Source organism: Triturus cristatus, chromosome 11 (genome assembly GCF_964204655.1).
Source record: "Triturus cristatus chromosome 11, aTriCri1.1, whole genome shotgun sequence".
In the NCBI taxonomy this organism is placed as follows: domain Eukaryota; kingdom Metazoa; phylum Chordata; class Amphibia; order Caudata; family Salamandridae; genus Triturus; species Triturus cristatus.
Genome location: NC_140594.1, coordinates 558,084,566 through 558,110,941, shown reverse-complemented (window position 1 = coordinate 558,110,941; position 26,376 = coordinate 558,084,566). Strand labels below are relative to the sequence as shown.

Here is a 26,376-nt window from a genome sequence, read left to right as displayed (position 1 = left end):
ATCGGTGTCGGCATCTAGGATAGTGGTCTAGGGGACTATGTAGGAGTTGAAAATCATGGGAAGAACACTGCACTATGAGGAACTCCACAGATGACAGAGGGATTCTTTTTAATTAAATATCTAAGTTTAACTTGAAGGTGCCATTGTTAGTTAAAGGGTGGGAACCGGGGCATTGCAGGAGTCCCCAGTTCCAGTGAATATTTCCCTACCGTCAAAATACACTATGTACAATGACAGTGATGATAATCACAGCTGAGGGGCAGTGAAGGCCTGGAGAAGAAGTGTTCCTCCTTGAAGTCAAGCAGAGTGATTTTGGTTCCACAGTATGGAAAAGTAGGGTGTTCGTCTCCGAGTGAGTCTGACGTTTTCACCATATCAAGTTCCAAAGGTTTTTCACCAAAGGCGTATCTTGAGATGGGCCGGTATTTATCCAAATATGTGGGATTCGTTTCTGATTTTACTGTGAATTTGAGATATCTGGAACATCACCTGCAAATAGGGGTGGATGGACTTGTGTGGCAAGTCATAGGTTGAAAGCTTTGGCATTGTAAAATGTCTGTTGACATGGAGATTTTCGATGATGTTAGAGGTTTTCTAACTTCTTTTTCCTGAGCCACAGAGTGTTTCTCTGGAGAATTGCCTGCCATGACTATTTCTCTCAATCAGAAGCCAAGGGTGGAACTAGTCATGCTGCCAGGTCCTCAAGCCCTCAAGATACAGGGTGAATAGGGTGGGGCAGATTTTGTCAAACCAGCCCCCATACTGCATGTAGCTAGTGGGTGCACATGACCTCTGTGAAGGGGGTGGGGAGGGTCTCTCTCCAGAAAATGTTTGGAAAAGAAATTCAAATGATGTTTGCTTTACAACACATTTTACATTACAGAATCTTGTCCAATAATTCAGTGGATAGATGGAGTTTGGAGACCGAGCTGCATGGCACAATGAATGAATTAATGGATAGTTGAATGGTGAAGAGTGAGTGCATGAATTTGTTCAAGAATCGTTGACAGTTAATATATGTTCAGCTATGTGCTGCAAATGGTCTCAATTCACTGCACAAAGGTAGGTGCTCCAGTTTTAATCTTGGCTTCTGCATTTTAAATTATCATTCTCCCCAATCACTGCCACCAACAATCCTTATGAACCAATCATAGCCTGGATGTATTTAACGCAGTGCAGTGATTTAGAGCCTCAAAGAATTAAACACAAAGCTTTATGCTTTGATCTAAAATAGGAGAGGGAATAAGATAACCAGGTAGTTAATGAATTGCACAAACCTGAACCCACTTCCGCTTGACCACATTGTGCATCCTAGGCAATTACTTTCCTCTTAGTGCCTCCTTTTCCTTCATCTTGGGGTAGGCAGCACAAAATCAAAAGACTATAATATTATTCCATCTATAGTAACACCCTAAGCCACATATAGGGAGCAAACGTTAGGTGACTTTCCCCTTGGTTCACAGATAGCATAATTTTTAGGGCAGTGGTGGTGAGGGCAAGAGTGTTTCTAAGTTCATGATTAGTATCAATTTCTATTACGATTGCCACTCAATGCAATGCTATAATTTAATATACTGTTAGACCTGGCATCTTTTGGCATGGTTTCCCTGTCTTTTTGCTTCTGATCTCCTGTTTTTGACTGTGTGCTGAACTTCGTTTTTGCTGGTGTTATGACTCCGGGCACTTTATCACAGCTGACCAGTGCTGAAGTGCATGTGCTCTGTATCTAAAATGCAACAGCATTTGGTTTCTCCATGATTGGCATAACTGATTCACTTCATGTGCCCAGGGTCTGTAAATCAAATGCTACTAGTGGGCCTGCAGCACTGATTGTGCCACCCACATGAGTAGCCCTGCAAACCTGCCTCACGCCTGCCATTGCAGACCCTTTGTGCGCAGTTTTAAACTGCAATGTCGACCTGGCAAGTTCACCGACTTGCCTGACCCAAACATTCCCTTTTACTACATTGAATGCTCCCCTAAGGTAGGCCCTAGGTAGCCCCACGGGCAGGGTGCAGTGTAGTTAAAAGGCTTCGAGGTCGACCGCTCTTGTCTTTCCTGCAGAATCGGAGAAACCACCAGAGTTCTGTAGGACTTGCAGTTGGCAATGATCACCACCAAACTCTGGTAACAGAACTCGGAAATACTTATCTCACACATCAGCATCTGCCGAACAGTGGTGGGCAGTAACTTTACCCTGCACATAACTCTTCAAACAGGCTTGTGCTCATCTTACTCCCATAGCCTCCTTATTTTGTACTGGCTTCACCTACTTGTCCACGGATTGGAATCACAGAACAATATGTTCAAGAAAATACAATGCCAACACACTACTATGACCCTAGCCAATGAGGAACACTCACAAGACTGATTTACATATATATGGTGTCTATTCAGAGCGGCAGAGTGGGTGAAAAACAATGATATAGAAAACGGCCCTAGGGACTGCCTGGTTCTGAAATTAATTCAATCAGTCCTTCCATCACTCTGTTTGTTCCAGTCATCAAGATAAAAATAACAACAAAGGATACCCATACTGGCAAAGAACTTCTGAGACATAAAACATTAGCAAAATATTACACAGATGCACATAACAGAGCAAAGCCACACAATTTCTGCTAGCAAAGATCATATAGGAAAGCTATGAACTGTGGCCCAAATGTTTTGGAAGATTGATTGGTCCATAAACAACAGAAAGCATCCCTGAGCCTTTGCTGGAGATCAGGCGCCGGTTGCTAGTTCACAGACTCAAAGAACAAGAGCTTCACATGCCCCTAAAGTTTGGAAAAGATCACAGATTAGAAACAAGCATTGGCAATGCCAATAGGTCTGGCTTGTTAAGAAACGTTGCATGGTAATGTGAGGTATTGCAATTAAATAGTATGGGAATAGATGTGTGTTTGTGTTGAAGTAGAGACTTGTAAAATAATATTGGTGGAAGTTAAAAGGTCAGGTGACAGTTGCACTATCAAGCTAGGTCTAAAATTCCATGTAGGTTAATGACTGCCCCCCTCCCATCTGTGCTGCTGCCAGAGAAAACAAACATAAACTATCTAGTTATCTAAGGCATTTTAATAGCATTCCAATGTCATGTGCGTACCCATGAAAGTTCAAGCTTAAGCAGCTGGATAAATAAACAAAATGATCATAGCTGCATTAAGGACAAGCACTTTTTTTGGAAGAACACAAATTCTACCCCATCAAAACATGTACTCCTGGCTTCCAACATATGGGCAGAGTCAAAGCCCCTCTATAGTGATACTCACATAAATGACTGGTGACAGATGCCCTGTCAAGAGAGGCCATAAATAGCAAAACAGATCTCATTCTTGTCGGCACTTGTGGGAGTGTAAGCATTAGCAAACAGAAGGTGGGTGAGTCAAAAGGTGTTACATTTGCATGATATGCAGCAAGCGCTCCACACACAGCATGGTGGGAAAAAGGTAAGTGGCAAATGCCATGTACAACATTCTCACACACACACACAACTCAAGAGTAATTGTTCCATGCAAAATGGAATAAACTAATAACAAATAGCACTCTGTAAAAGACAGCAAACAGCCATTTCAATTGTTCTTAATCCGCACCATTTTTAAGAGTTATTTGGCCTGATGTGCCCTTAAAAGATCAAGACTCATACTACATTGGCAACAAATTTACATACACGAATGTACATCACCTCCATATTTAGAAGTCAGTTGCATCAGTTAAGTTGTTTTTTTAAAGCTGTTTCATTCCATAAAACTATAATTCCATGTGCGGCAGAGCGAGCTGCTCAAAGCACAGCTGGCAACCATCTCCAAAGCTGTCCTTACTTGGAGGGTGGAAGGGTATTTAATATTCCTGGTAGATACTATTACCCCAAGGTAAGATATTTACCATGTGTAATAAATAATTCCTATTCCTAGTTTTCAACATAGCATGCACAATCTGTATCTAATACACCATTTTCTGCATGGTTTGCCTCTCTCACGGGGTTTCTCCACCCGATAAATTTCGGCAGGGTTGACTTGCCAGAATTAATAAAGCAAAAACTGCAAGTCATATAACTCATAATACCAATGATCGAAACTTAAGGGCATATCAGCAACAACCGGCGATAATTATCGCTAAGCGCACTTAGCGCTAGGATAATTATCGCCGGCTAGCGTGGATTTTTATCTCTGAGATAGCGTGCTATTAGCAACGCTTATCTCAAAAGTGATAAAAATCCTCGCGCTAACTGCCTAACGTGAAATTATCGCTGGAAACCCAGCGATAGTTTCACACAATGTGGCGTTAGCTTGTTGATAGGGCCTCATAAACTTAGCCATGATATCCACCTTCCATAGGATATCATGGCTAAGTCAGTCCTGAAGCAGGCGTATGGAAAGTAGCGATAACAGGGGTTATCGCTACTTTTCTTGCCGCTATGCTTCATAGCGTGTGGCTTGATGATAGGAGAAATGTCGCTTAGCGACATTTCTCATGTCAGGTCAGGAACGCCCACTTTGCATCTCATTAGAGATGCAAAGCTGGCCTTTAGGAATTAGTGCGCTAATGCAAGGTTTCACGCGTTAGCGTGACCTTGCTAATTAGGCGATAAAATTATCGCCAAAAACGGCCGCAAAAGCGGCAATAATTCTATCGCCTCGCCTTGCTGATATGCCCCTTAGTCTGTCACTTGAAGGCCCGAGTGTATCTGAACTATGCTGAATGATGATTGGCCATGCGCTAATTTAGAAACTTTGGCGTTCAATGCAAGTTCAGGACTGAATTCTGATCGGAATTACGCGTTGAGTCTTAATTATGTGTATTTACCAGGAGTGATAAATTCCTCACGCAATTCTACCTAACCTGTAATGAGGGCCGAAGCACGAGATGTTGTTGCCACGGACTGGCCTACTCGGCCACTGTTATCAGGGGTATTTACGGTACAGACCCCACGCGTAGCACCAATGTAGGCTGGCCCAGCGTGCGCCCGGCCAGCACGTAACCAAGGGAATAAAGAGCCCAGAAGGCTGGGCGTGGTTTAGTCTAGGGCTAACCACTAGTTGAATACACACGTGTGCCCTGTCTCAAGTTTGTCCTAGGCCCAGGCCCTAGAACACTACAGCCACAATGAATTTTTGAAAAAACATACGCACCCAGCTCACTTCTCTATTTGGGCACACACAGCATCAAGATACCGTGCCAGGTATTAACACTTACGTTTCCGTAACGGGCCGTTATGCTTATAAAAAGAGGGAAGGATACTTATGGTCAAATCCATACCAAATCCTGAAAAGCCAGGCACTTTCCGCCTTGGTGGAGCTCCGGCTGGTGCTCTCTGGGCTCTGTAAAAATGAGAAACCAGTGTTTTAACATAACACGCACACCATTTAAAATATACAATACTTGACTGAAATTCAAGTCACAGGATGCACTTAAGCATATTTTATGTCTTCTTATGGAAAGCGGATGAGCATACCTTCCCCAGCACCCACAAATCTCCCTCCATCTATCCCCAGGAACGTGTAGCAAGTTTATTTTAAGACATTTTAAAGCCATGAGGTAGTGTTGGACAATCTACTAGCTTGATATATCTGTGCTTGGTATAGCATTATTCTCACACTACAGCTATTTGTTAAGTCTTCTTTTTGGCACCGCATAACTTACTTGTCAGAAGCTGATTGTCTATTCGGTTTGAATTTAGATTAGTGAATTAATGCAAAAGGAATGTTAGCTCCTGCCACCCGGGGGACTTGGGACCTGGCTCAGGCGCAACCCTTTCCAGGGATTAGATGTCTTGGTATTTTGATCTAAGTTATTTTAAAGTGGTGTTTTTGTGTACTTTTTTCATCAGATATATAATAAAACAAAAAAAATGCATATGTGGGAGTGCTCAACAGTAGGAGGCAGTAAACTCTTCTTGGGTTTTAGTGTTTATTTATTATTTATTAGAAGAAATAGCACTTTTACCTGCCCTCACTCGCAGCGGGGAGTCGCCAGCACCGGCACCCCCTCTCGTTCTGATTCATTCCTGAACTACAACCCCTTCTCGCTGAGACCGATTCGCGGTACACCCTGGACGGGCTTGCTATTTACCGGCTATCACTCGGCTGTCAAACACGGTTCCCTAGCGTGCTCCCATAGCCCCCTTTCGACACCGAATTGCGGTCCATCCACAACGGGTTGATTGCTCGCCCGCTTCATTGTTTCATGCCTCATCCTCGCTTGGCATCCACCTTTACACGTGCCTCGGCGTGGTTTCTCCAGCACCGCTTTAAAACCAACAACCCGGTCCAGAAGATTTTCCTGAGTTATAGGGTTGAAACGTCGTCGACCGCTCAGCGTAAATAATAGCGCACCATACGCTGTGGTTCCTTCAAACAATTGCCTTAAATTTCAAATGTATTAAAACACTACCGGAACCACCACTATTCACTGTATATATTAAGTCACCTATCTCACTTTGTGGCGTTTTCCGCTGTATACACATTGTCACTGGCGTCGCCACTTGTTGTGTCACTTACACAATTTAGCATTTCGGGTTGCTTTTATGCAATTCTTTGCTTACAGTGCTGCAAAAAAATTGTAAATTGATACTTGTATAGCGCACTACTCACCCGCAAGGGTCTCAAGGCGCTTGTACGAATACCGCTGTGGAACCCATCCTGGCTTTTCCCTGTGTGGCGTCCACTCCTGGGCACCCCCAAGGTGGAGGCCAGGCATCCTTAGCATTGTGGGGGCCGTTGTGGAGATTAAGCAAGCTATTACCCAGAGTTTCAGAGTGGGACTGCATGATTGGAATAGGCACCGAGGCAAGAATTATCAGGTCCGTGGAATTTTTGAGCCCAAGACCCGCCGAGGCGGGGAATTGAACCCTGGTCCCGGGCTAGACCTCTGCATCAGGGTCTGCCGCTCTAATCATTGAGCCACACTTCTCCACTACTCCGCTACAACTGTACTCAATTATGCTTTAAATATATGATGCCCAGTGCACCTATCAAACAAACTTTTGTTGCCAAGAGTCTCCCTTCTTCTTTGCTGCAATGTTTTTGACATGCTTGTCTAACTGTCTTACATGAATTACACCTGTTGAGATATTGTTGTTATTTCTTAAGTTTATTTTAAGACATTTTAAAGCCATGAGGTAGTGTTGGACAATCTACTAGCTTGATATATCTGTGCTTGGTATAGCATTATTCTCACACTACAGCTATTTGTTAAGTCTTCTTTTTGGCACCGCATAACTTACTTGTTAGAAGCTGATTGTCTATTCGGTTTGAATTTAGATTAGTTGAATTAATGCAAAAGGAATGTTAGCTCCTGCCACCCAGGGATTAGATGTCATGGTATTATGATCTAAGTTATTTTAAAGTGGTGTTTTTGTGTACTTTTTTCATCAGATATATAATAAAACAACAAAAATGCATATGTGAGAGTGCTCAACAGTAGGAGGCAGTAAACTTTTTTGGGGTGTTAGTGTTTATTTATTATTTATTAGAAGAAATAGCACTTCAGAATGAATGATGTATATAAACGGCTGGCGATCAGTGGTAAATATGGTCAATGGTGAGGGCTACACAAATATATTATTGTGTTGCCTTTCATTCCAAGGTGCATACCTCATAATTATGAGGCAAATACTGCACCTGGCGCTATTGGTATTTACTTAGTGCAGTATTACCTCCCAAAATATTGGGTAACTTGTAATGGTGGGCTAGAGGGCTAGACCAGGGATATGTTATCATATGACCTCACTATTAGTAAGTAGCCTGTTCTATTGTGTAGTGTTCATAAGGCAAAGCTAGCGGTCTTGCTATGCCTATGGCTGAATAAGTTATGGAAGGCCTGAAGAAGGCCACTCTTGTAGACCAGCTAGCTAATGACTTGGGAGTTGATTCGCATCGTGGTGGTATGGTGAATGATTTATGGGATGATGAGTAGAAAAGGACTGCAGTTGCAGCAGGGTTACCAGTGTTAAAGAGAATGCCAATATTCAGTGCAGAGGTTCGGGAGGTATTGGGGTTGGGAGGGTAGTAAATAGTATGAGGCATTGTTTTGGCTTCTGTGTAGGTTGGGAGCAGTGCTTAATTAGAGCCAGTGGCTTCCGGTGCTCAGCACCGGCACTTAATTGTCAACACCTGCACTTATGAAAGTCTGCCACATAGTGGCACTGTTTTTCTAATATAAAGATGAGCAAAATAACAGGCGTTTATAAATTCATTATACTTTAAGAATGGCTAATACCTACCTTCCATCAATTCTTATAGCTTTGTTGGCCTTGAATATTCAGAATTTTTAAACTTGGAGGAGTGTGATGCTAAGTAGTTATGTTGATACTGGCAGTGGCATTGCTGGAAGGAGCAATGGGCTGGAGCAAGCTGCAGCGGCCTCCTGATGAGGGCCCCTGCACTATTTTCCACAAATTAAGCACTGGTTGCGAGGTAGACTATCTTGACATCAGTGGGACAAGACGTGTTTTTCTTAAGAATATTGTGGGTCACTGAGTGCAAGGAGAAGAATTTTTGGACTGTTACTGTGTAAAATGTGATGTATGAAGCCCAATAAAGGGTTGGAGGCTACTTAAATGCGTGGTTTAGTGGGTGAATAAAAAGGAGAAAAATACTGAATCTCATGGCACTCTAGAGGAAGGAATCTGTTTGGGGTCACCAGGAAACATACTGATGGCAGGGGTCTGTTTGGTCCTTATTACTGGTCTGTGCTACTGATCATGAGCGGCTGAAGAAGCAGAGTGGGCAGCCAGAAAGGACTTATGTAAGTGATACCAAGACTTTACCATAATCAACCAGCCAGTAAGCCAGTGCCTAGACACCCTTATCAACATGTTTAGCCAGCCATCCATGCCATGCATTGAATGGCCGGTCTTATGGAAATACCTTGTAATGGACAAGACAGTTGTTTTCTGATTTTTCAGACACATTAAAAAACACTATGGATTAGCAGTGTATTATAATAGGCATATGGCATACATCTTGCAGCCATCATTTTTAAAATGTGCATTAAGTGAAAGCATTGCAGAACAAAGAAATATTTTTCTAAATTAACTTAAACAGCGCAACGTGTTTATGAAATTGTGAATTCTGGAGGGATTGTGTTGCGGAGACCAAAATGACAGAAAATCCCTAGGAACCCTGTCAAATAAGAATCAACAGAGGGAAGACTGAATGCATATCGAACCTGAAGCTGTTCTAGACTGCTTATGGTTCAACAATCTAGAATAGTGTATTCTGGACATCAAAGTGGGCTGCCAAAAGTCAGAATTCTGGTAGCTTTTTCACTTCATATTTCCTTCTAAATCCCTAACTTCAATCTGACCGCGTTCACCCAAGGGTTTTGCCTCAGTTGGTCCCTTGAGCCTATCTTTTTTCTCTCGTTTTTACTACACACAATGATTTTCATTAAAATTATATTTTCCTTTGTTTCGTACGGAATACTTAAAGTTTCTTGATTGACTCCCTCTTGAACCATTTATCCCACTTCATTATATTTTGGGCCTTTAGTACTTCAATTTATATTCTCATTAATATGACCTGGCATCGGCATTTAAGTTGTTTTTATCTATAATTGCATTACTATGTGCTGAATTGTTTACACCGCATCACAGACTCCTCCCTGAAGGTTAGCTGTGTTGCTTATGCTAAGCTACCAAAGTGAGTCAAGTATGCTTTTTGTGAAACGTGGCTAATGCGTGTCGGTCCCTCAGTGAAGGTAGTGTAAGAGCTCAGTCACAGATCACATCAAGATTGTGAATCTCACGCATATCTTGCCAGTCAGATTGCCTTTCACTGTGGCTGCAACATATCTCTCCCATCAGCCTTCATAAACATGGGATTACCAAGGGCCACCTGCTCACGATGCAACTATGCATGATCTTTAAATGTCAACTTCGTTCACTGATGAATAGTGCCACAGTCTCAAACTGAGACTGATGAACAAAAAGAATCCTGCTATGTTTTAATACAACAGCAGGGAGAAACACTGTTCAATGAATACACAAAATAACAACAACACGTAAGAACAAGTGATACAGAGCAAAATATTGATAAAACATTGCAAATAAAAACGTGCCCTAGTTAATAACAATTGCTGTTTGAAATTTGAATCAAATTTCTAGCCTATAAATTGCAAACGCCAACAACAGAATCATATAATGTAATGTTCTCTATTGCACTATATTTGAAAGACACCGGAGGAAATAATACCGTAAGTGCCTAATGAAATAAAAGGAGTGGAGGCGCAATGAAAACCGACACAGCCCTGCCAAGTGCCACGCATCTCGGGTTACATTAACGCATATTACTAATTTCCTCGCATATCCACATGGGTTGAGAATTGCCAAGCAAATGTGTGGCACTTGGCAGGGCTGCAGCACAACCAGAAAAGCTGATCGTCGGACAAGTGCCCTTTGTTTAGCTGCTGACAGGTGAGGAATGGCTTAGTGCGTGACTAATTGATGTCGCATTCAGAGGGTCGCTCTGCCCTCATTGGACTGTGCTGACGGCCCTCCTCTTCCGAGCTCAATGATTACTAGGCCTGTGGGCAGTGACCCACGTGGCTGGTCAGACAGAGACTACTGCAATGCCCCATCGGGTAAGATAAAGACAATTGGGTAGATTTTCAAACATTTTTTTGTTGGTTAGCATTACAAAAGCGATGCTAACCAGCACAAAATGTTTTCTTTTTAAAATTTGCATTCAGGGCAAAACTTGTTTTGCGCTGGAAAGTACCCTAAAAGTAGCGCTATAATATGCTAGAATCACGCACACACCTTAGCGCTATGGAGCTAAGGTGTGTGTGTGGCGCTCCGCAGCTGAAATTAGCACCGACACTAGGGAGAGGGGAGGACAGAGTCATATCCCTGAAGATATGGCTTTCTCCAGCTTCCTCCCTGTCACTCAATGCAGCGAGCCTTTTTGGGTGCTGGACTGCATTGCGTGTATTTTTTGATAATCTGCCCCTTTGTCTGTTGTCATAGCCACGGATCCAGACTGGAGGAGCTGCGAAGGGTGCAGCTGAGATTCCACTGCGTGGTACTCCTCCAATGCGATCACCCATGACCTGTGATTGGCTCTGACCCTGCAAGGTAAAAGGAACTACTTTAGTGCATTGAAAAGCAGGAGGGAGCACAATTGTGAATGGCCCGTAGCTGCAAGAATGGCATTATCATCACGACAGCACTGCTGCCTTATTTTGTCTTAAATTTGTTTGAATGTTCCTCAAAGCCGCGCGTGACACCCATAGGCATATCTGTCTCATGAGCCAGCACCATTTACTTTCATGTAGGGACTAAGCAGCACGCCTTTCAAGGGGAAGAAAAACTATGGGACAGATGTATCAATATTGGAAATGGTGATTACCAAATTGCGATTCTCTACGAATCACAATGAGGAAATCGCTATTCCTAATGTATGAAACTCATAGAGTTTCATTTAGCGTTCGACCTACCTCATAACTATTAATGAGGTAGGTCACAATTAGCGCTAAAATCACAGGGCTGGTGGCCTGGGGCGATCGCAGACCACCATGTCTGCACTTTCTTTTAAATAAAGCAATTTTTTTTTAAATGCAGCCCGTTTTAATTAAAGGAAAACAGGATGCGTTTTAAAAATAAAAATGAAAGGTGTTCTTTCAATTTTTTAAGAGTAAGAAGTGGTCCCGGGACCACTGCTTGCTCTTAGAAAAGTTTTTACGAACATTCACAAAGGGGAAGGGGCCCCTTGGGGACCTCTTCCCGTTTTCAAATGGGTTACCACCTACATGCAGTAGGTGATACAATCCAAATGTTTAGCAACCACATTTCGGTCGCTAAACATTCTTACATATCACTGCGGTTCACTATTAGGAAGGCACGCCCCCACCTAATATCGAATCGGTATGTATTCACAATTCCAAATTGCGATTTGAATCGCAATTTGGGAATGATACATAGAAAAATCAATTTTTCCGGTCGCAAAAAGCCCAATTCTGTGAATCAGGCTGCTTGCAACCGGAAAACTGCTTGATACTTCTGGTCCTATGTGTCCTAAAATTGTTGTTGAAAGAAGTCAGACCTACCTAGTGTCAAACAACATGGGTCCCTTAGGAACTACACTTTGACATTGTGCAAACAAAGCAGATTGAGTTTGCATTAGGTTTAAACAATGATGGACCATGTTATAAAGCTGGATTCAGGAAAAACTGGATCTTTAAGTAACTTACATGATATGTCCAACCCTATACGTGCTCCTTATTCTTACAATATGAGTGCCTGTTTCAGGTGAATTTGTCGTTATGTTAACTACTTGAGCAAGATTTTGAGAGATGCTTTTCAATTTGATAAGTTTATACTTCGATCCAGTGGGTGGCTGTCATGGCTGTCATAGATTACAGGCTGGGACTACTTCACATTTCGACAGCCGTCAAGGATTTTTGAAGTGACTAGCAGGTATGTAGCTTCAGGAGGATGTTTGGGCTGTTAACCCCCCCCCCCCCCTTCCCCCCTAATAAATGTATTTTTTGATAAATAGGTACAGGTGCTTTCAGTTGGGTATGGTGAGGTGTCTGTTGGAATTCACCAAGCATTTTTACACAAACAGACAAAAAACACACCTACACTCTCCCTCTTCTTTCTGTTTGATAAGAGAATGAAAGAAATGTTTGCTATTTCACGAAATATAATTTTTTTCTTACTTAGTACCCCTACCAAACCACATCACTGTTCCTTTCCACTGCCCCTAAAGCCCCTCTCATGCCCCCTGCATGTGGTATATTAATGTTTAACATTATGGGGTATATTGGATTTTGGGCCAGATGTATCAAGCCTTTTTCCCGTTCACAAACGGGCCGATTCTCAGAATCAGCTCGTTTGCAAACGGGAAAAAGTCTTTTGGGATGTATCATCCCGAAAGGCCATCGTAAAATAAGGAATCGCAAAATTTTGCGATTCCCTATTTTGCGAATGCATTTAAGGAATCGCAAAGGGCATGTATGTGCACCACATGTGCACACATGTATATTTCAGGGGTGCAACAGGGTGTCCTATTGGCACCCTTGCACCCTTGAAATTGCATTTGCAATTTGCGAGTACCTATTGGGTACATACATTGCATTTTGCGAGTCCTTAATAGTGAATCGATAAAATTCGCTATGAAGGACTTGCAAAATGCAATGATGATACATCTGCCCCTCAGTGCCATGTTTTCATCACAAAAGTAAAGCAATCTACTCAAAATCTTTTTTCCCCAATTTACTTTCCAGCGCAAAACTTGCATAGAGCCGTGTAAAACACCTATACAGCGTGTCTTGAGAAGTGCAAATCTGCCCATATTTGCAAATGTGGGCCACTTTTTTAAGTGTCTGATTTGCTAACAGAGGATAGTTTTATTTTTTCTGCCTGCGCTTATTTTCAGTCCTATTACAATACTTGCAAGCTGGGGGGGGAAGGGTGATGTTTCCTCACTGGTCTGGCTGACAGACACAGGTGAGCTCTCTGACAGCTCAGCACCGACTGCAACTTTTCAGCCCCCTGGACCCTCCAACAATACCCCTCAAAGCCCAGTCGCGGGAACTCTGAAGACATTCAAGGCAAGCGCTCATCCTGGTAGACACACTCTCTAGGCACTTCTGGTGGCACAGTCTAGTCAGGTGAGTCATGCACACTCTCTGCACTGAAGTTCACTCATCTGTGGAGCATGTGCATTAGCCTACTAGGATGCCCATACTGTTTTAGTGATGTGTTGTACTGACAACAAGAGGCATGTTTTTCTTAATTTCATTATATTTTCAAACACACTGGTCTCTAAAATGGACTTGTTGCCTATTGGATAGTGTCTGCACGCGTTTGATGTCTTATCAGGCTTAGCATATGGCTCCACAGGCCCCTGCGATCTTCCTCATGGTGTGTCTTAATTGCGATGAATGATGGTGCCACAGTTGTTTTACAGCACAGTCTTCTTAGAAAGAGGCTTTAGGTTAGCGACCTTCAATTTAATTAGCTTTACATTAGTTTCAATATATATTTTTAGAGCTTCTTGTTGCTCAAAAGGTTGATATTTCTGATATTAGCACTTTTAATTCACATCATTGCTTGGTTTTACTTGCGAGAAAGTGTCACTCTACGTGTCACACATTTGGCAGTTGAATGTCACTCATGAAGGGGGCCTTACCACTATCCTCCAGTAAAGGAAGCAATTTGTAATTTAAATTAATAAAGCGCATTAAACCAAGGCATCAAAGCGCTAAACCAGCAGAAGCCTACGAGGGGGAGTAACCAAGGCAATTACATTTGTGAGAAAAGCCAAGTCTTCACAGTGTTGCGGAATACAGAGTACGCGGTAATACTAGTGATGTGTACAGGAAGAGTGTTCCATAACCTAGCAACTGCCACCGAAAATGCACGCTCACCCCATTTCACCTTCTTATAACAAGCACTTTCCTCTAACCAGCCGATCTCAACTGTCTGCTGGGAAGATAACAATTGAAAGCGGTTCCCAAATAGTGAGAACCCAGCTGGTTAAGGGCCTTAAAAACCAGACTCAGGTATTTTCACATCAGCCTTTTCCTCACTGGGAGTCATTGGAGAGTCCTCAGCCCCTCCCTCACCAAAAGATGTTTAGGAACGCTCAAAACCAGCCACACAGCTGCATTCTGGTTAACCTGCAGTTTATTAAGGGAATACTGGTTGGGCGTTCAAATACAGAGCATTACAGTAGTCAAGGTGAGGTGTTTTTAATGGAATGAGCACCAATACTCTTAGCTCCTTGGGAAGAAAGTGGAAGGATTCACCTGGGCAGAAGTGCAGAAGAATACTTGTGCAGAAAGCTGATTGCATGCTCGTCCTGATGGGTCTGCAAGAAAGGTGGAGTCTTTTTTATGAGTGCATCATGTTACATATCATAGACAAAATATGATATCTGTCCACAAGCAGAAAGAGGTGATTCTATTGTGCCTTGCAGTCAATGAGATAATAAGCAATTCCAACTTATAGCCAAAAGTGGAAGTACTGAGATCAGACAATATCTCATTACATGGTGATCTGTACCACAAAGTTCATAAATAAGTTAGCAGTTGAATGGTACAACAAATACACCTCTGTGTCCTATGGCTGGCCCCTAGACAAAAAATTACAGAGGCTGAGTCACTCTCTACCTTACATCTGTTACCAACTCCACCACATCAGCTACAACACACCTGAGCACCTGGGTTATAGGATTCATAGAACTATTATACATAGTAGCCATTAGAACGCGAGAGAGCTACACTGATGGTGAGAGTAGGAGTGTGCCCTTAGGTTGTGGAGCTCCACCTGCGTGTCCATCCTACCGACACCTGTAATGTGATGCGAGTCGATGATGTGAGCAGTGCTACTGAGGTGGATAGGCCGGGATATGCCACTGTAAATAGCAAGATCATTGGAGATGGCCTGCAAAGACTTGAACTTGTGAATGAGTCATAGCTGAGCAGACAGAACAGCACAAACTCTTCAACACACCCTTGCAGGCGCATAGCTAGCAAGCACATTTCCCATGGGACACTTCCTACTCTTCAGCCGTTTCCTCTCATAAGAAAGTCCATCTCTCACCTTCCATGTTTGGTAGCTCATTAGCCCCAGTGACGCCTCTGTAGGTCAGATGGCACTCAGAGATCTTTCGGAATCGGGACAGTACAGCGCTGGCCTTCTTCACTGCTTGAAAGCCAACAAACATCATTTGTGGAGTATATGCCTACTTGCGGTGGCCCATCAAACACTTTATCGCGTTGCCATCAATGTCAAGATCTTTGATGGTCAAGGTTGGGCTTTCTTTTGAAGAGGGTTATGCATAAGTAAGGTGTCATCAGACGGCGGTGATTAAACATAAATCAGATACCTGTGTGATCAGAGTTACCTGAGTTACTCACAGAACCTTCTTTAAGAGCTGAAGCTTTTTACACAACTGAGTTGGTGTGAGTTGTTCATGGTTGACTTCAGTCATCATAGATGTCCCCAACGACTGTACTCTGCCATCGCCCATCCAAGCTCCAGATGCCTGCATACATTTTACAGAAGGTGTAGTACACCAGCCGCACATTAGCCCTGCTCCTAGCCATGGACAGGATGCTATCTGACCACCCTGAGCACGGGAAGCTGTTGAGCAGGGGATACTTCCTTTGTGATGAGGCCGGAATCACGCTGCCCCTTCACAGCACCGGCAACAGAACAAACTCTTCTTTGGCACGCAAACGTTCTGCACGCAAGTCGTTACAACAACTCGCTTTAGGGGGGTGCATTGGTGGAATGAGGTTGGAATTAAAGTCCATCACCTTCCCTACTGTTGCTCAGGCTGGAAATGGAATAGTAAGTTCAACTATTTCAATATCCAGCGCCCCCCTAAGGCAAGTCATTAAAACAACTTGCGCACAGATCAAATGCATGCTAAAGACGCATTTGTTCAAATGAGTGTGTTCCTAAGGCCTGCATGAAAAACGCATGTGGAATACAGTCATACATTCGTTGAACAGTGGCAGACTAGAAGTCTCCGAGTGGAATCGGAAGCTGGACTTGCAATGTAAAGGGAGACCCTCTTTCTGCCATGCTTGATGTCAGAACGAAAAGTGGCGAGCCCCTCTATGCAGGACCAGCAGGAGTGGTGATGAAAGGAAATCTTGGCACTCATCCTTGCAAAAGGTAAGGTAAGTGAGCCTTGCAAATCTTTCATGAAAATATTTACTAATGGAAAACTGGAGAGTGGTTGATCTGCTGACCTATCCCACTTGGCATAGCTTTTTCCTGTAATCACTGTTTTGAATAAGATTTTAAATTATCTTTCAGGCTTATCACGTATAATAAGCAGAAGGATTTATTGATCCTAAACATGTTTATTAATTTTTCCGATGGTGTATATTTTATTTTGTGAAATTATTTTTGCACAAGCCACATGTGAAGCAACTGCATGGTGGGAAGAGTTGATGAATATTTAGATGCTAAGGTTTTAAGGGGCCACACTACATGACTGCTGAGATTTTAGACTGAAACCTTAACTCCTTTTTAACTGCAGTTCATGTTATACCTGCTGCTCAGCCAGTGTGGCTGTGATGAGAGAATGTTGATGAGTGGACTGTTGGTGTGTGTGACTCAGTTGGTGGTTGGTGGATGGGCTGAGCAGCAGGAAGGCTGCTCCTGGTGGGGCTCTGCATAACATCATATCTCAAATAAATCTACATGAAGAAACTACTTGGTTGGGACGCATGTAAGGCAGTCCTTAGGGGGAGATTCATATCTGAGCTTGTTGAGGTTCGGAAAGTAATCCTACAAGAGATAGAGAGGGACGATGAGCGCCCTGGCACCCTGGAAAAAAGACAGACCTGAAAACCCGGGCAAGCAACAGGAGTTATTGGAGGCTAGAGAGGCAGTAGCAGTACAGTTAGAGCACCTGTGATGCTTCGATTACAAAAACGACATAACTTGAGCTCACTCGGAGAGGAACAAATCAGGGGCCCTTCTGGCTTGGTTGGTCGACCCGGGCAGATACGGATCGGTGATTCTGGAGCATAGAGACTAGAACAGGGTAGCAAGATATGACCAACAGGGAATCAATGATTTTTTCTTAGCATATTATACTGAGCTTTATCTGAGCCAGTTGTCCCCAACAGAAGAGGAATTACACGAGTCACACAGGGGTTGGACCTGCCAGCCCTAGATAGATGAAGACGCAGCAGTCTCACTGGGGCGGGAGATTGAACTTAGGGAGGTGCGGGGGCTATCAAGAGTTTGGCCCGCAACAAAACCCCGGGCACCGATGGTCTTCAAACAGAATTCTACCTCGCATTATTGACCTCCTGGCTCCCAAACTAGTGCAATTATATAATGACGCCAAGAGAATTGGCAAACTACCTGTCTCCACTAGAGAAGCGGTCATTATTCCTTTGCTTAAGCCAGGCAAACAGGCATGGGATAAAACTGCCTATCGCCCATTATCCATGTTCAATCTAGATTATAAAATACTAAGTAAACTTTTAGCTGCCCGGTTGCTCCCCCACATGACTACCCTGATACACCAAGACCAATCCGGGTTTATCCCCACCAGAAACACAGCGCTCAATGTCCGGCGGCTTATGCGAATCCTGGAAGCGGGCTCTTACAGTGCTGATGTTGCTACATATTTGCAGTGGACATAGAAAAAGCCTTTGACAGTCTGGAGTGGGCTTTCCTCTTCCATGTGATGCAGAAAATGGGGCTTGGACCTAATTTCGTGAGCTGGACAGCTCTCCTGTATGCTGACTCCACTGCCAGAATTAAAACCGAGGGGCTCATTTCTGATGCCTGCAGAGCTGGGCGGGGTACATGGCAGGGGTGCCCCCTCTCCCTGCTGCTGTTTGCCCTGGCACTGGAGCCGTTAGCAGCACAGGCCAGGTCGGGCGGGCATACCAAGGGCTCAACGTACATGGGCAGTTCCATCACATAGCTTTATATGCTGACAACCTTCTGCTTTTTCTAGCTGATTCTGGAGCGGAACTCCTAGGGGCGAAAAACTTGCTTCAAGCTCTCAGTAGAGTCGCTGGATTGAAAGTGAACTGGTCGAAGTCCTGCCTGTTCCCGACGCATGGGGACAGGATAGGCCCTCAACACACAGAGGGGTTGCCTGGGAGGACAGTTGCCTGCCTTACCTGGGTACACATATATACCATAGCCAGGAAGACATCCTTGAGGGTAATATAGGGAAGGCCATCAGGGGGACAAAAACTAATTCTGAATTCTGGGGTTCCTTGCCGTTGTCAGTTGCGGGTCGGGTTGCCCTGCTTAAAATGGTAACCCTCCCGAGGTTATTATATTACTTTGGGACCTTACCGATTTGGATCCCGGCAAAAAGTTCACACAGCTCCGGTCAATGATCACAGCCTTCATATGGGATAACGGCAGACACCGAGTGGCGCTTCCTACACTCATGCGACTGAGAGCGGATGGCGGCCTGGCGGTCCCTGACTATAAGACCAATTACTTGGCAGCACAATTTCAATGGCTCACGCAGTGGGTAGCAAACGCCACCAGGGGGGAAGAAAAGTGCGGGGAGGACTTTGGGAACCTATTGCTGCTGTCCCGCATTATTCTGCGGCTACCGGTCAACACCGCAACCCTCACCCTGGAACTTAACACTGCACGAAAATGCTGGAACAGATATTTGAGGCGGGCCTCTCTTAAGTGCCCCTTCGCGCCGGAAATCCCATTGCTTATGTGCAGAGCCCTGCCGCACGGAGGCAACTGGCAGAGACTGGGGAACTGGGCGGAGCAAGGGCTGACTAGCATGGGGGACCTTTATGAGGAGGGAGCCATGATCCCATTTAATGATCTACAAACCCGCTATGACCTAACCAGGGGAGACTTCCTACAGTATACGGCCCTCACTGCAGCTATCAGGAAGCACTGGGGAGGAGGGCTTACAGAACCGCAGACATCTCTGGCCTGCCAATATGTGGTGATGGCGGCAGGTACATTCAAAGCAGTAATGTGCCTGTATAGACGAATGACGCTAGAAACACTACTTCCCCTGACGGACCTGCAGCTCAAGTGGGAAACAGATATTGGTGAGGCCATCCCAGAAAAGGCGTGGGGCAAGTTGGTGGAGAGAGCCTGGAAGAGCACTCAGAATGCACGGTTCCAGTTAATACACTTCCATATTTTACATAGAGAGTACCTTACCCCGGAAAAACTACACAAATACTTCCCGGCTCAATCGGCGGCTTGCCCAAGATGCAATGCAGAAAGCACAAATTTTAAGCACATGCTCTGGGACTGCCCGCTCCTCGACACCTACTGGGAGGAACTAACGACAATACTATCAGACCTCACTGACAGAGAGCTAGAACCAACCCTGGTGCACTCCATTTTACACTGGTTTCCCCACACGTCAAAGAACAAAATCACTAGTACATTTTTAGATTTGGGTTTACTTCTGGCCGGAGAAATATCACCACACATTGGAAGGCGAAACAGGGTCTCAGTGTAATAAAGTGGAAGGCAGAATTCCTAAAATGAGCCGAATGTGAAGGAGTGATTAGGGTACAAATAGCGAAACGAACAGGGAGTGCTAGTCATAGCACTCAAGTCCCCCAGAGAGGATGCCGATGATTGCTCCATAGGAGACCCTGTAGCGGCCGTGATCTAGCGCATGAGTAGGCATACAACCATTAAGATCAGAAACCCCGTTGCCAGAGAAGGCCTCAGTCACTCAAGCTGAAAAGCACTCCGCCGCAGATTAATATTTGTGATGATTACATAACACGCCCGAAAGGATGGCATGAGCACTCTATTATGTCACATCTGAACCTCAAATAACCTGATTGTAACGTTACTACCTGACAGGGGTGCGACCCCAGAGCCACCTTTTTGTTGTATGAAAAATCAATAAAAATGTGTTTAAAAAAAAGAAATGAAGAAACTACTTGGACCAGACCTACATTTATTTACTACATTTTGTTGACGATTTTAAAGAACCTGCGTGTGCCACCTGATTGGAACTGTAACTTTCAAGCTTGAAGTAACTGGAACTGAAGCTGAAGCAACTGAAGTTGAACTTGAAGATGCTGGCAGACCTGAGCCTCACCAGTGACCACTACACCGGTCGGTCCCAACCCGGGCGTCCCAGATCCTGCTATGTTTTCCTGGACTTGATTGGAATGGAGCTGCAGTATTTTAAGCTCACCCTCATTTGTCTATTTATCAGTCTGCTGTAACCTTGGGACATCCTGTTGGGACTGCTCCAGCTCTGTTACTGCCACATCTTATGTTGTGCCTCCAGTACTGTGTATTTGGGCTACTGCGGTGTGACCTGCGTAGTGTTACATTTGGCATCAAGCGTTTATTGTGTCTGTGTTAATTGGAGCAACAGATGTGAGTAGCCCCGGAGTTCGTGTCATTGGCGGCTTGTAAAGAGGAATTTCCACCCGCCGATGTGTTCACTTTATTCAGCTGGATTTCATGGATTGGTGTGGTGTTTTGGTATTTTTGGGGCATTTGTGTCGCAACTTTTCATCGCTTTGCCTGATGCTTCGTAACTTTTGAAATCTACTTGGCAACTGTCACTTACCCGTAACTGCCACTACTCGTCTGTTGTTTTTAGCTCAAGCTCTGCTTTCGGCTCGCATAGTGCTAAGCAGCTTCCACGTTCTGCTGCACATGCGTGCCTTGAGCTATCCGGTACGCTCTCGGGGTACATACAGTCAACGTACCTCCATCTTGTGCCTGGTTTGATGGAGGACATCCTTTCCTGGCTGCCCGAGGTTACCCGAATATTTTTGCTGAAATGCGGTTAATGTCTACTTTGACTGTTTGCTGCCGGAAGTCTTGTTTTTCATTGCAACCCTCATAATTAACTCGCCCGCCTGTCATCCTTTATTGCTGCATTCCTCGGTGACAGGCACACCTGGGTAAAGTTCCGCAAGCAATTAAGATATTATTTTGTTTATTCCACGTTACGGTTTCATGCTTTTTGTGCAATGGTCTAGTCTAATATTTATCTTTCTGCTTTATCTTCTTTCAGCATTTGCAATGTATTTTATTCTACAGAGTAAGGCTCAATTGTTGCTGTAAAGTTGGTTCACTTACCTGTGTATCTTTTCATTGGTCTTTATAGTCAGTAGTTCTACAGTTGTTGTATTGAATTTCCTTTTACTCTAATTCAGTCATGATGTTTCTTTTCTCTATGCAAGCCTCCCATGCGTGGGAATTATTACTTGATTGTCCACCTTGCGCAAATCCTTGTGGGAAGTTAGGATTTTTGTATTGCTTTGTGGGGTTATCTGTGCTTGTTACTGGATCACAGTGTTTATCTTACTGCTGTGAGTAGTGTTGTGTTTTTTGAGGTTTGCTGTTTGAGACGTGTAGTTGGTCAGGTCTTTGATTAAAGATGAAGAGTAAAATGTTGCCTTTTCACTGGTGTTTGGAGTTTGTTTTTCTTATGAAGCCATATTTTGTATAGTGGGTGTTTTACAAGTGATTGTTGGTAGTGATTGTTGGTGTTTTTCCCTCACTGCTTGATTTGATGTTGAATTGTGCATTTTCACGTATTCCGTGTGGAGTGCTTTTCCACACATTCCACCCTCACTTTGGGTTTGGGTGAAGGGCTATGTTAAAGCCGTGTTTTGATGAGTGAGTTTTCAGTTTTGCACAGAGTGTGTGTTTTTTTGCTAGTGTGTGCTGTTTTCATTCACTATTTATATGGGTGTTGCGTTGTGCCAGTGATTTACATATGTTTCTTACGAGGATGGATGTGGAACTTGGTTGTTCCTTTCTGGGTTCGTGTGGACGGTTGTTCCACACTTTCCACCTGTGCTTCTGCTTGGGTGAAGGGTTAAGTTCAAGCTGGATATTTCTAGAATGAGTGTTTTTCCCTAGGGATTGCTGTTTCTTCTATGATTAGGTTGAGTTGTGCACTTTTTCTTGTTTTGTGTGATATGCCTTTTCACACGTACCACCCTACCTTCGGGTTTTGGGTGTAGGGCAATTATTTTAAGCTGTGGGTTGTGTGTGGAGTTGTTCCACACGTACCACCCTTACTACAGGTAAGGGTGGGGGGAAATTTTTCATGCCATTAGTTCTCTGTGGAATGATCTTCCTCAGCTTCGAAGTTCTTGTTAGAATGGTTTCCTACCACGCCTTCCAGTCGGTATTCTTCCTACCTCTTGTTGGCCTGGCCAGCCAGCTTGTTTTGGTATTGAGTTTGGTTTGTGTTTTGTGGGATGGTAGCATCTGTGTTGTCTATGTTTGGTGTAAAGGAAGCCTGTGATTTGGATTTTTGCATAGTGGAAAGGGAGAAGTGGTGAGTGTAGGATTGCTTAGGTGTTACAGAATTGCTGGATTGCGTTGTGTGTTTACTTCTTCCAAATATTTATTCTTTGTTATCTTTTATACATGTACATCGCCATCAGTACATGTATGACATTGCATTTGCTCTGATGCCCCCGTGATGCATGTGATTATTTTTATTTGGATAACCAATTTTATTGATTTTAGGTTGCAACAAGGAAAACAGCACCATTCAGGAGTACATTGTAGAATGCAAGGCAGAGACACAAACATATCACATTGGCTTATAAAGGCAGACGTACATAGGGCCGATATCGGCATACCCACTCCCATTCCAGACAGCGTATCAGTCCACTTTAGTCCTCTATCACTGCGACCCATTTGCCCCACATTCGACAACATTTCTTGGGACAACCTCTGGCTACATAAAGAGGCCGTTCCTGTGCAGCACACCAGTCCACTCCCCTGCGCCAGCGCGCCAACGTAGGTGCAGCAGCAGTGGTCAGCCAGTGAGCTGCGATGTCCCTCTTGGCCACTGTTAGTGCTGTGTTAAGAAAGAGCTTCTTAGCCCTGGCGCCATCCAGCCCCTCGGTGATGCCCAGTATAACATGTATAGGGTCAAGGAGGACCTGCCAGCCCAGGACCTCAGTGAGATCCCCGGGTACAGATTCCCAGTACCTCTGAATCGCAGCACATAGCCATACCATGTGATAAAAATCTGCCTGGGGGTGAGGACAGCGGGGACAGGAAGCATCTGGTTGAAGCCCGGCCCGGTGGAGATGCAGCGGTGTAAGATAGGCAGTGTGTAGAAAATATATTTGAACTAGTCAAGGCCTTGCTGAAACTACAATTATTTTAGGAGCCATCAAGCCATCTCTCCAGTCAGCGTCCCCCAGGGCCCCAAGCCAACCCTCCCACTTGTCCCGGAGTCGAGATAGGGAGTTGGGGGTGTTGTTTGTAAGGGAGCAGTAGATACGGGATGTTGGACCCGGCCCTCGTAGCATAGCCAGACCTGACCCCTGCACCTCACACCAGCCCCCGAGCCCACGGCCTAGCCGATCCTTCCCACTAGAACACACACACCCGACCCGGACTTCCCCGTCCGTGGCCTTCCTCCTCTCGGCCACGCCGGGCCCGCGTGCCCACTTCATGCACCAAGATGGCCGCCCGGCCCCAGCGCGACCTGGCCCAGAGGCGCCACTCCGGCTGGAGGACACCGCGCTCCCCTTGGGATGAGAAAGGGAGGAGCAGTTTCCATCATACCTCTGCGCTTCCCTGAGAAGGTGGGTTTCGATCGACCCGCCGGCCTCCCCGAGGGCTGGCTCCACGCCTGCTGGGTGTCTGGGACTCCTCCTGACCCGGCCCTGAAAGGATCAAAAGACAATGGCAGGAAACACCAACAAGCGACCCCCAGGTGACAAGACCCCTGCCTGCACAGACTCCGGACATCAAAGAGGAGTCGCCCTACAACAAGGGGTGCTCTGGGACTGTCCGGCAGATTCGCCTTGGAAACACCTGAGCCCTGCTGAGTGACTCGCGGCTCCCTGAAGATCGTAAGACCTCCGAACTTGTGCTTGAGCCTTGCTGAGTGACTCGCGGCTCCCTGAAGATCGTAAGACCTCCGAACTTGTGCTTGAGCCTTGCTGAGTGACTCGCGGCTCCCTGAAGATCGTAAGACCTCCGAACTTGTACCTGAGCTCTGCTGAGTGACTCGCGGCTCCCACAGACTCTCTTGGTCCCACCGGACCCCACGACGACCAGCGTATCCCCCAGCTCGAGGATTGTGAGCTGTGCGCCGGGTACGCTCCTGCATCTGATCCATATCCCCAAAGACTGTCCCGCTACCTCCAACCCCCCTCCAAGACTTTGTGAGCCCGCGCTCCACTTGTATATATTGGCCTTGCTGTTCATAAAGATCCTACAACTCCGATCTGATAAAGATTTTGGCTTAAGAATCCTCGGTGTGGTGTCTCTTTGTCGTGTGGTGCCAAGTGTACGATCCTAGATACGAGATTCCTCCCCTGAGGAGTCTCCCGCCAGTGCCCGGCTACGATACCTCGAGGGTGGGTCTCAGGACAGTCGGGGCCTCCTCCGGGCCCCTTTGAGGTCGCCTTCTAACACGGGAGATTCCTCCTTTCCCCAGGTTGCCAGTCATGACCTGAGCTTCGGGTGGGCTATATTCGGGCAAGGAAGAGCCGTCTAATATATAGGAGTGGAGGGCATGGCGCAGATGCAGATATCTAAAGAACTGAGAAGAGTGGAGGGAGTGCTGGGACTGTAAGTCCTGGAAAGAGTGTAGGTGGGTCCCACTCCAGACATCACCCAGTAGGGAGATCCCAATGAGATCCCAGGGTCTGAATCCCGAAAGAGAAGCAACCTCCCGGAGTCTGGTGCCGCACCACAAGGGGGTATACTGGGTCAACTTACCCGACCAACGGGTATGGCGCAGGGAGGCCCGCTAGTCCAGGAGTACTCCACGTGTGACCTCAGGGAGAGCTTGGGAAAGAGCGTCCCCGTACAGCATCCCCTGGATAGCAGAAAAACCTAGGGTGTGCAATTCCAGACGGTACGCCGGGTCGGACCAGCCGCCGTTAAACCAATCATGCACAGTAAGGAGCCGAGTCGCTAAATAATACAGATATAGGCTCGTCATCCCAAGACCTCCGTCAAAGGGCAGGATCCGGCATTGGGCCAGGGCCAGCCTGGGCCTCCGCCCTCCCCATGAAAACTTAGTGGCTAAACTGCCCATTTCATGAAACCAAGACCTGATGAAAGAGAGGTGTGTATTCTGGAGCATGTATAGAAATCTAGGTAAAATCATCATTTTAAATAGGGCTATTCTGCCCAGAGGGTTCAGCGGTAGCGTTCGACATTTAAGGAACATGTAATTATTTAATTGTCATCTTTTGCATGCACCATTTATATTGTGATTTTTTTGGACTTGATTCTCATTTCTATAAAGAAAGGGAGATGTGTTATACCTGCTGCTCAGCCAGTGTGACTGTGATGAGAGAATGTTGATGAGTGGAATGTTGGTATGTGTGTGAGTAAGTTGGTGGATGGGCTGAGCAGCAGGAAGGCTGCTCCTGGTGGGGCTCTGCTTAACATCATATCTCAAATAAATCTACATGAAGAAACTACTTGGACCAGACCTACATTTATTTACTACAGTTTATCAATGCATTCGTTGGGTGTTACTATTAACATCCGTGATCAGTTTTAAGCATTATTACCTTAACTATAGTTTTTTGTTAATGTGTGTTTCTCCTATTTTGTGTGTGTATGTGGCTTTTCTGGCATGTATTGGTGACGTATCATTGAATGTTAACATTTTGCACTCAGTCTAGGACCTTTTTAGGACTTGCAGCATCTTCCACGTAACGTTTTTACCAACATTACTTCCCTATGATTTATTTCCACACAAACAGTACAGACCGGGTCACTGCTGCAGAGACGGTGGCCTGAACCAATCAATAGGCATCGATCCAAAGTTAGGTGAACAGAGCCTGGCAATGTCCAGCAGGATTACTGGTGCATTTTTACTGCTTACTGAATCAGCATTTTAAAGTGCAGGTCCCTGTGGCATGACCAGAGAGCAATAGTATTTAGTAACTTATTATTTTCAAGCAGTT

General features: G+C 45.0%; 1 protein-coding gene across 1 annotated transcript in view; it reads right to left on the bottom strand.

Annotated features, from left to right (window-relative positions):
* SLC9A9 (solute carrier family 9 member A9) overlaps positions 1-26,376 on the bottom strand; it is a 2,902,095-nt gene that overhangs the window by 544,500 nt on the left and 2,331,219 nt on the right. Inside the window, exon 14 of the mRNA XM_085633573.1 lies at positions 5,236-5,315. Within this exon, the coding sequence (XP_085489699.1) occupies positions 5,236-5,315 (80 nt within the window). The remainder of the gene's footprint in view (positions 1-5,235; positions 5,316-26,376) is intronic.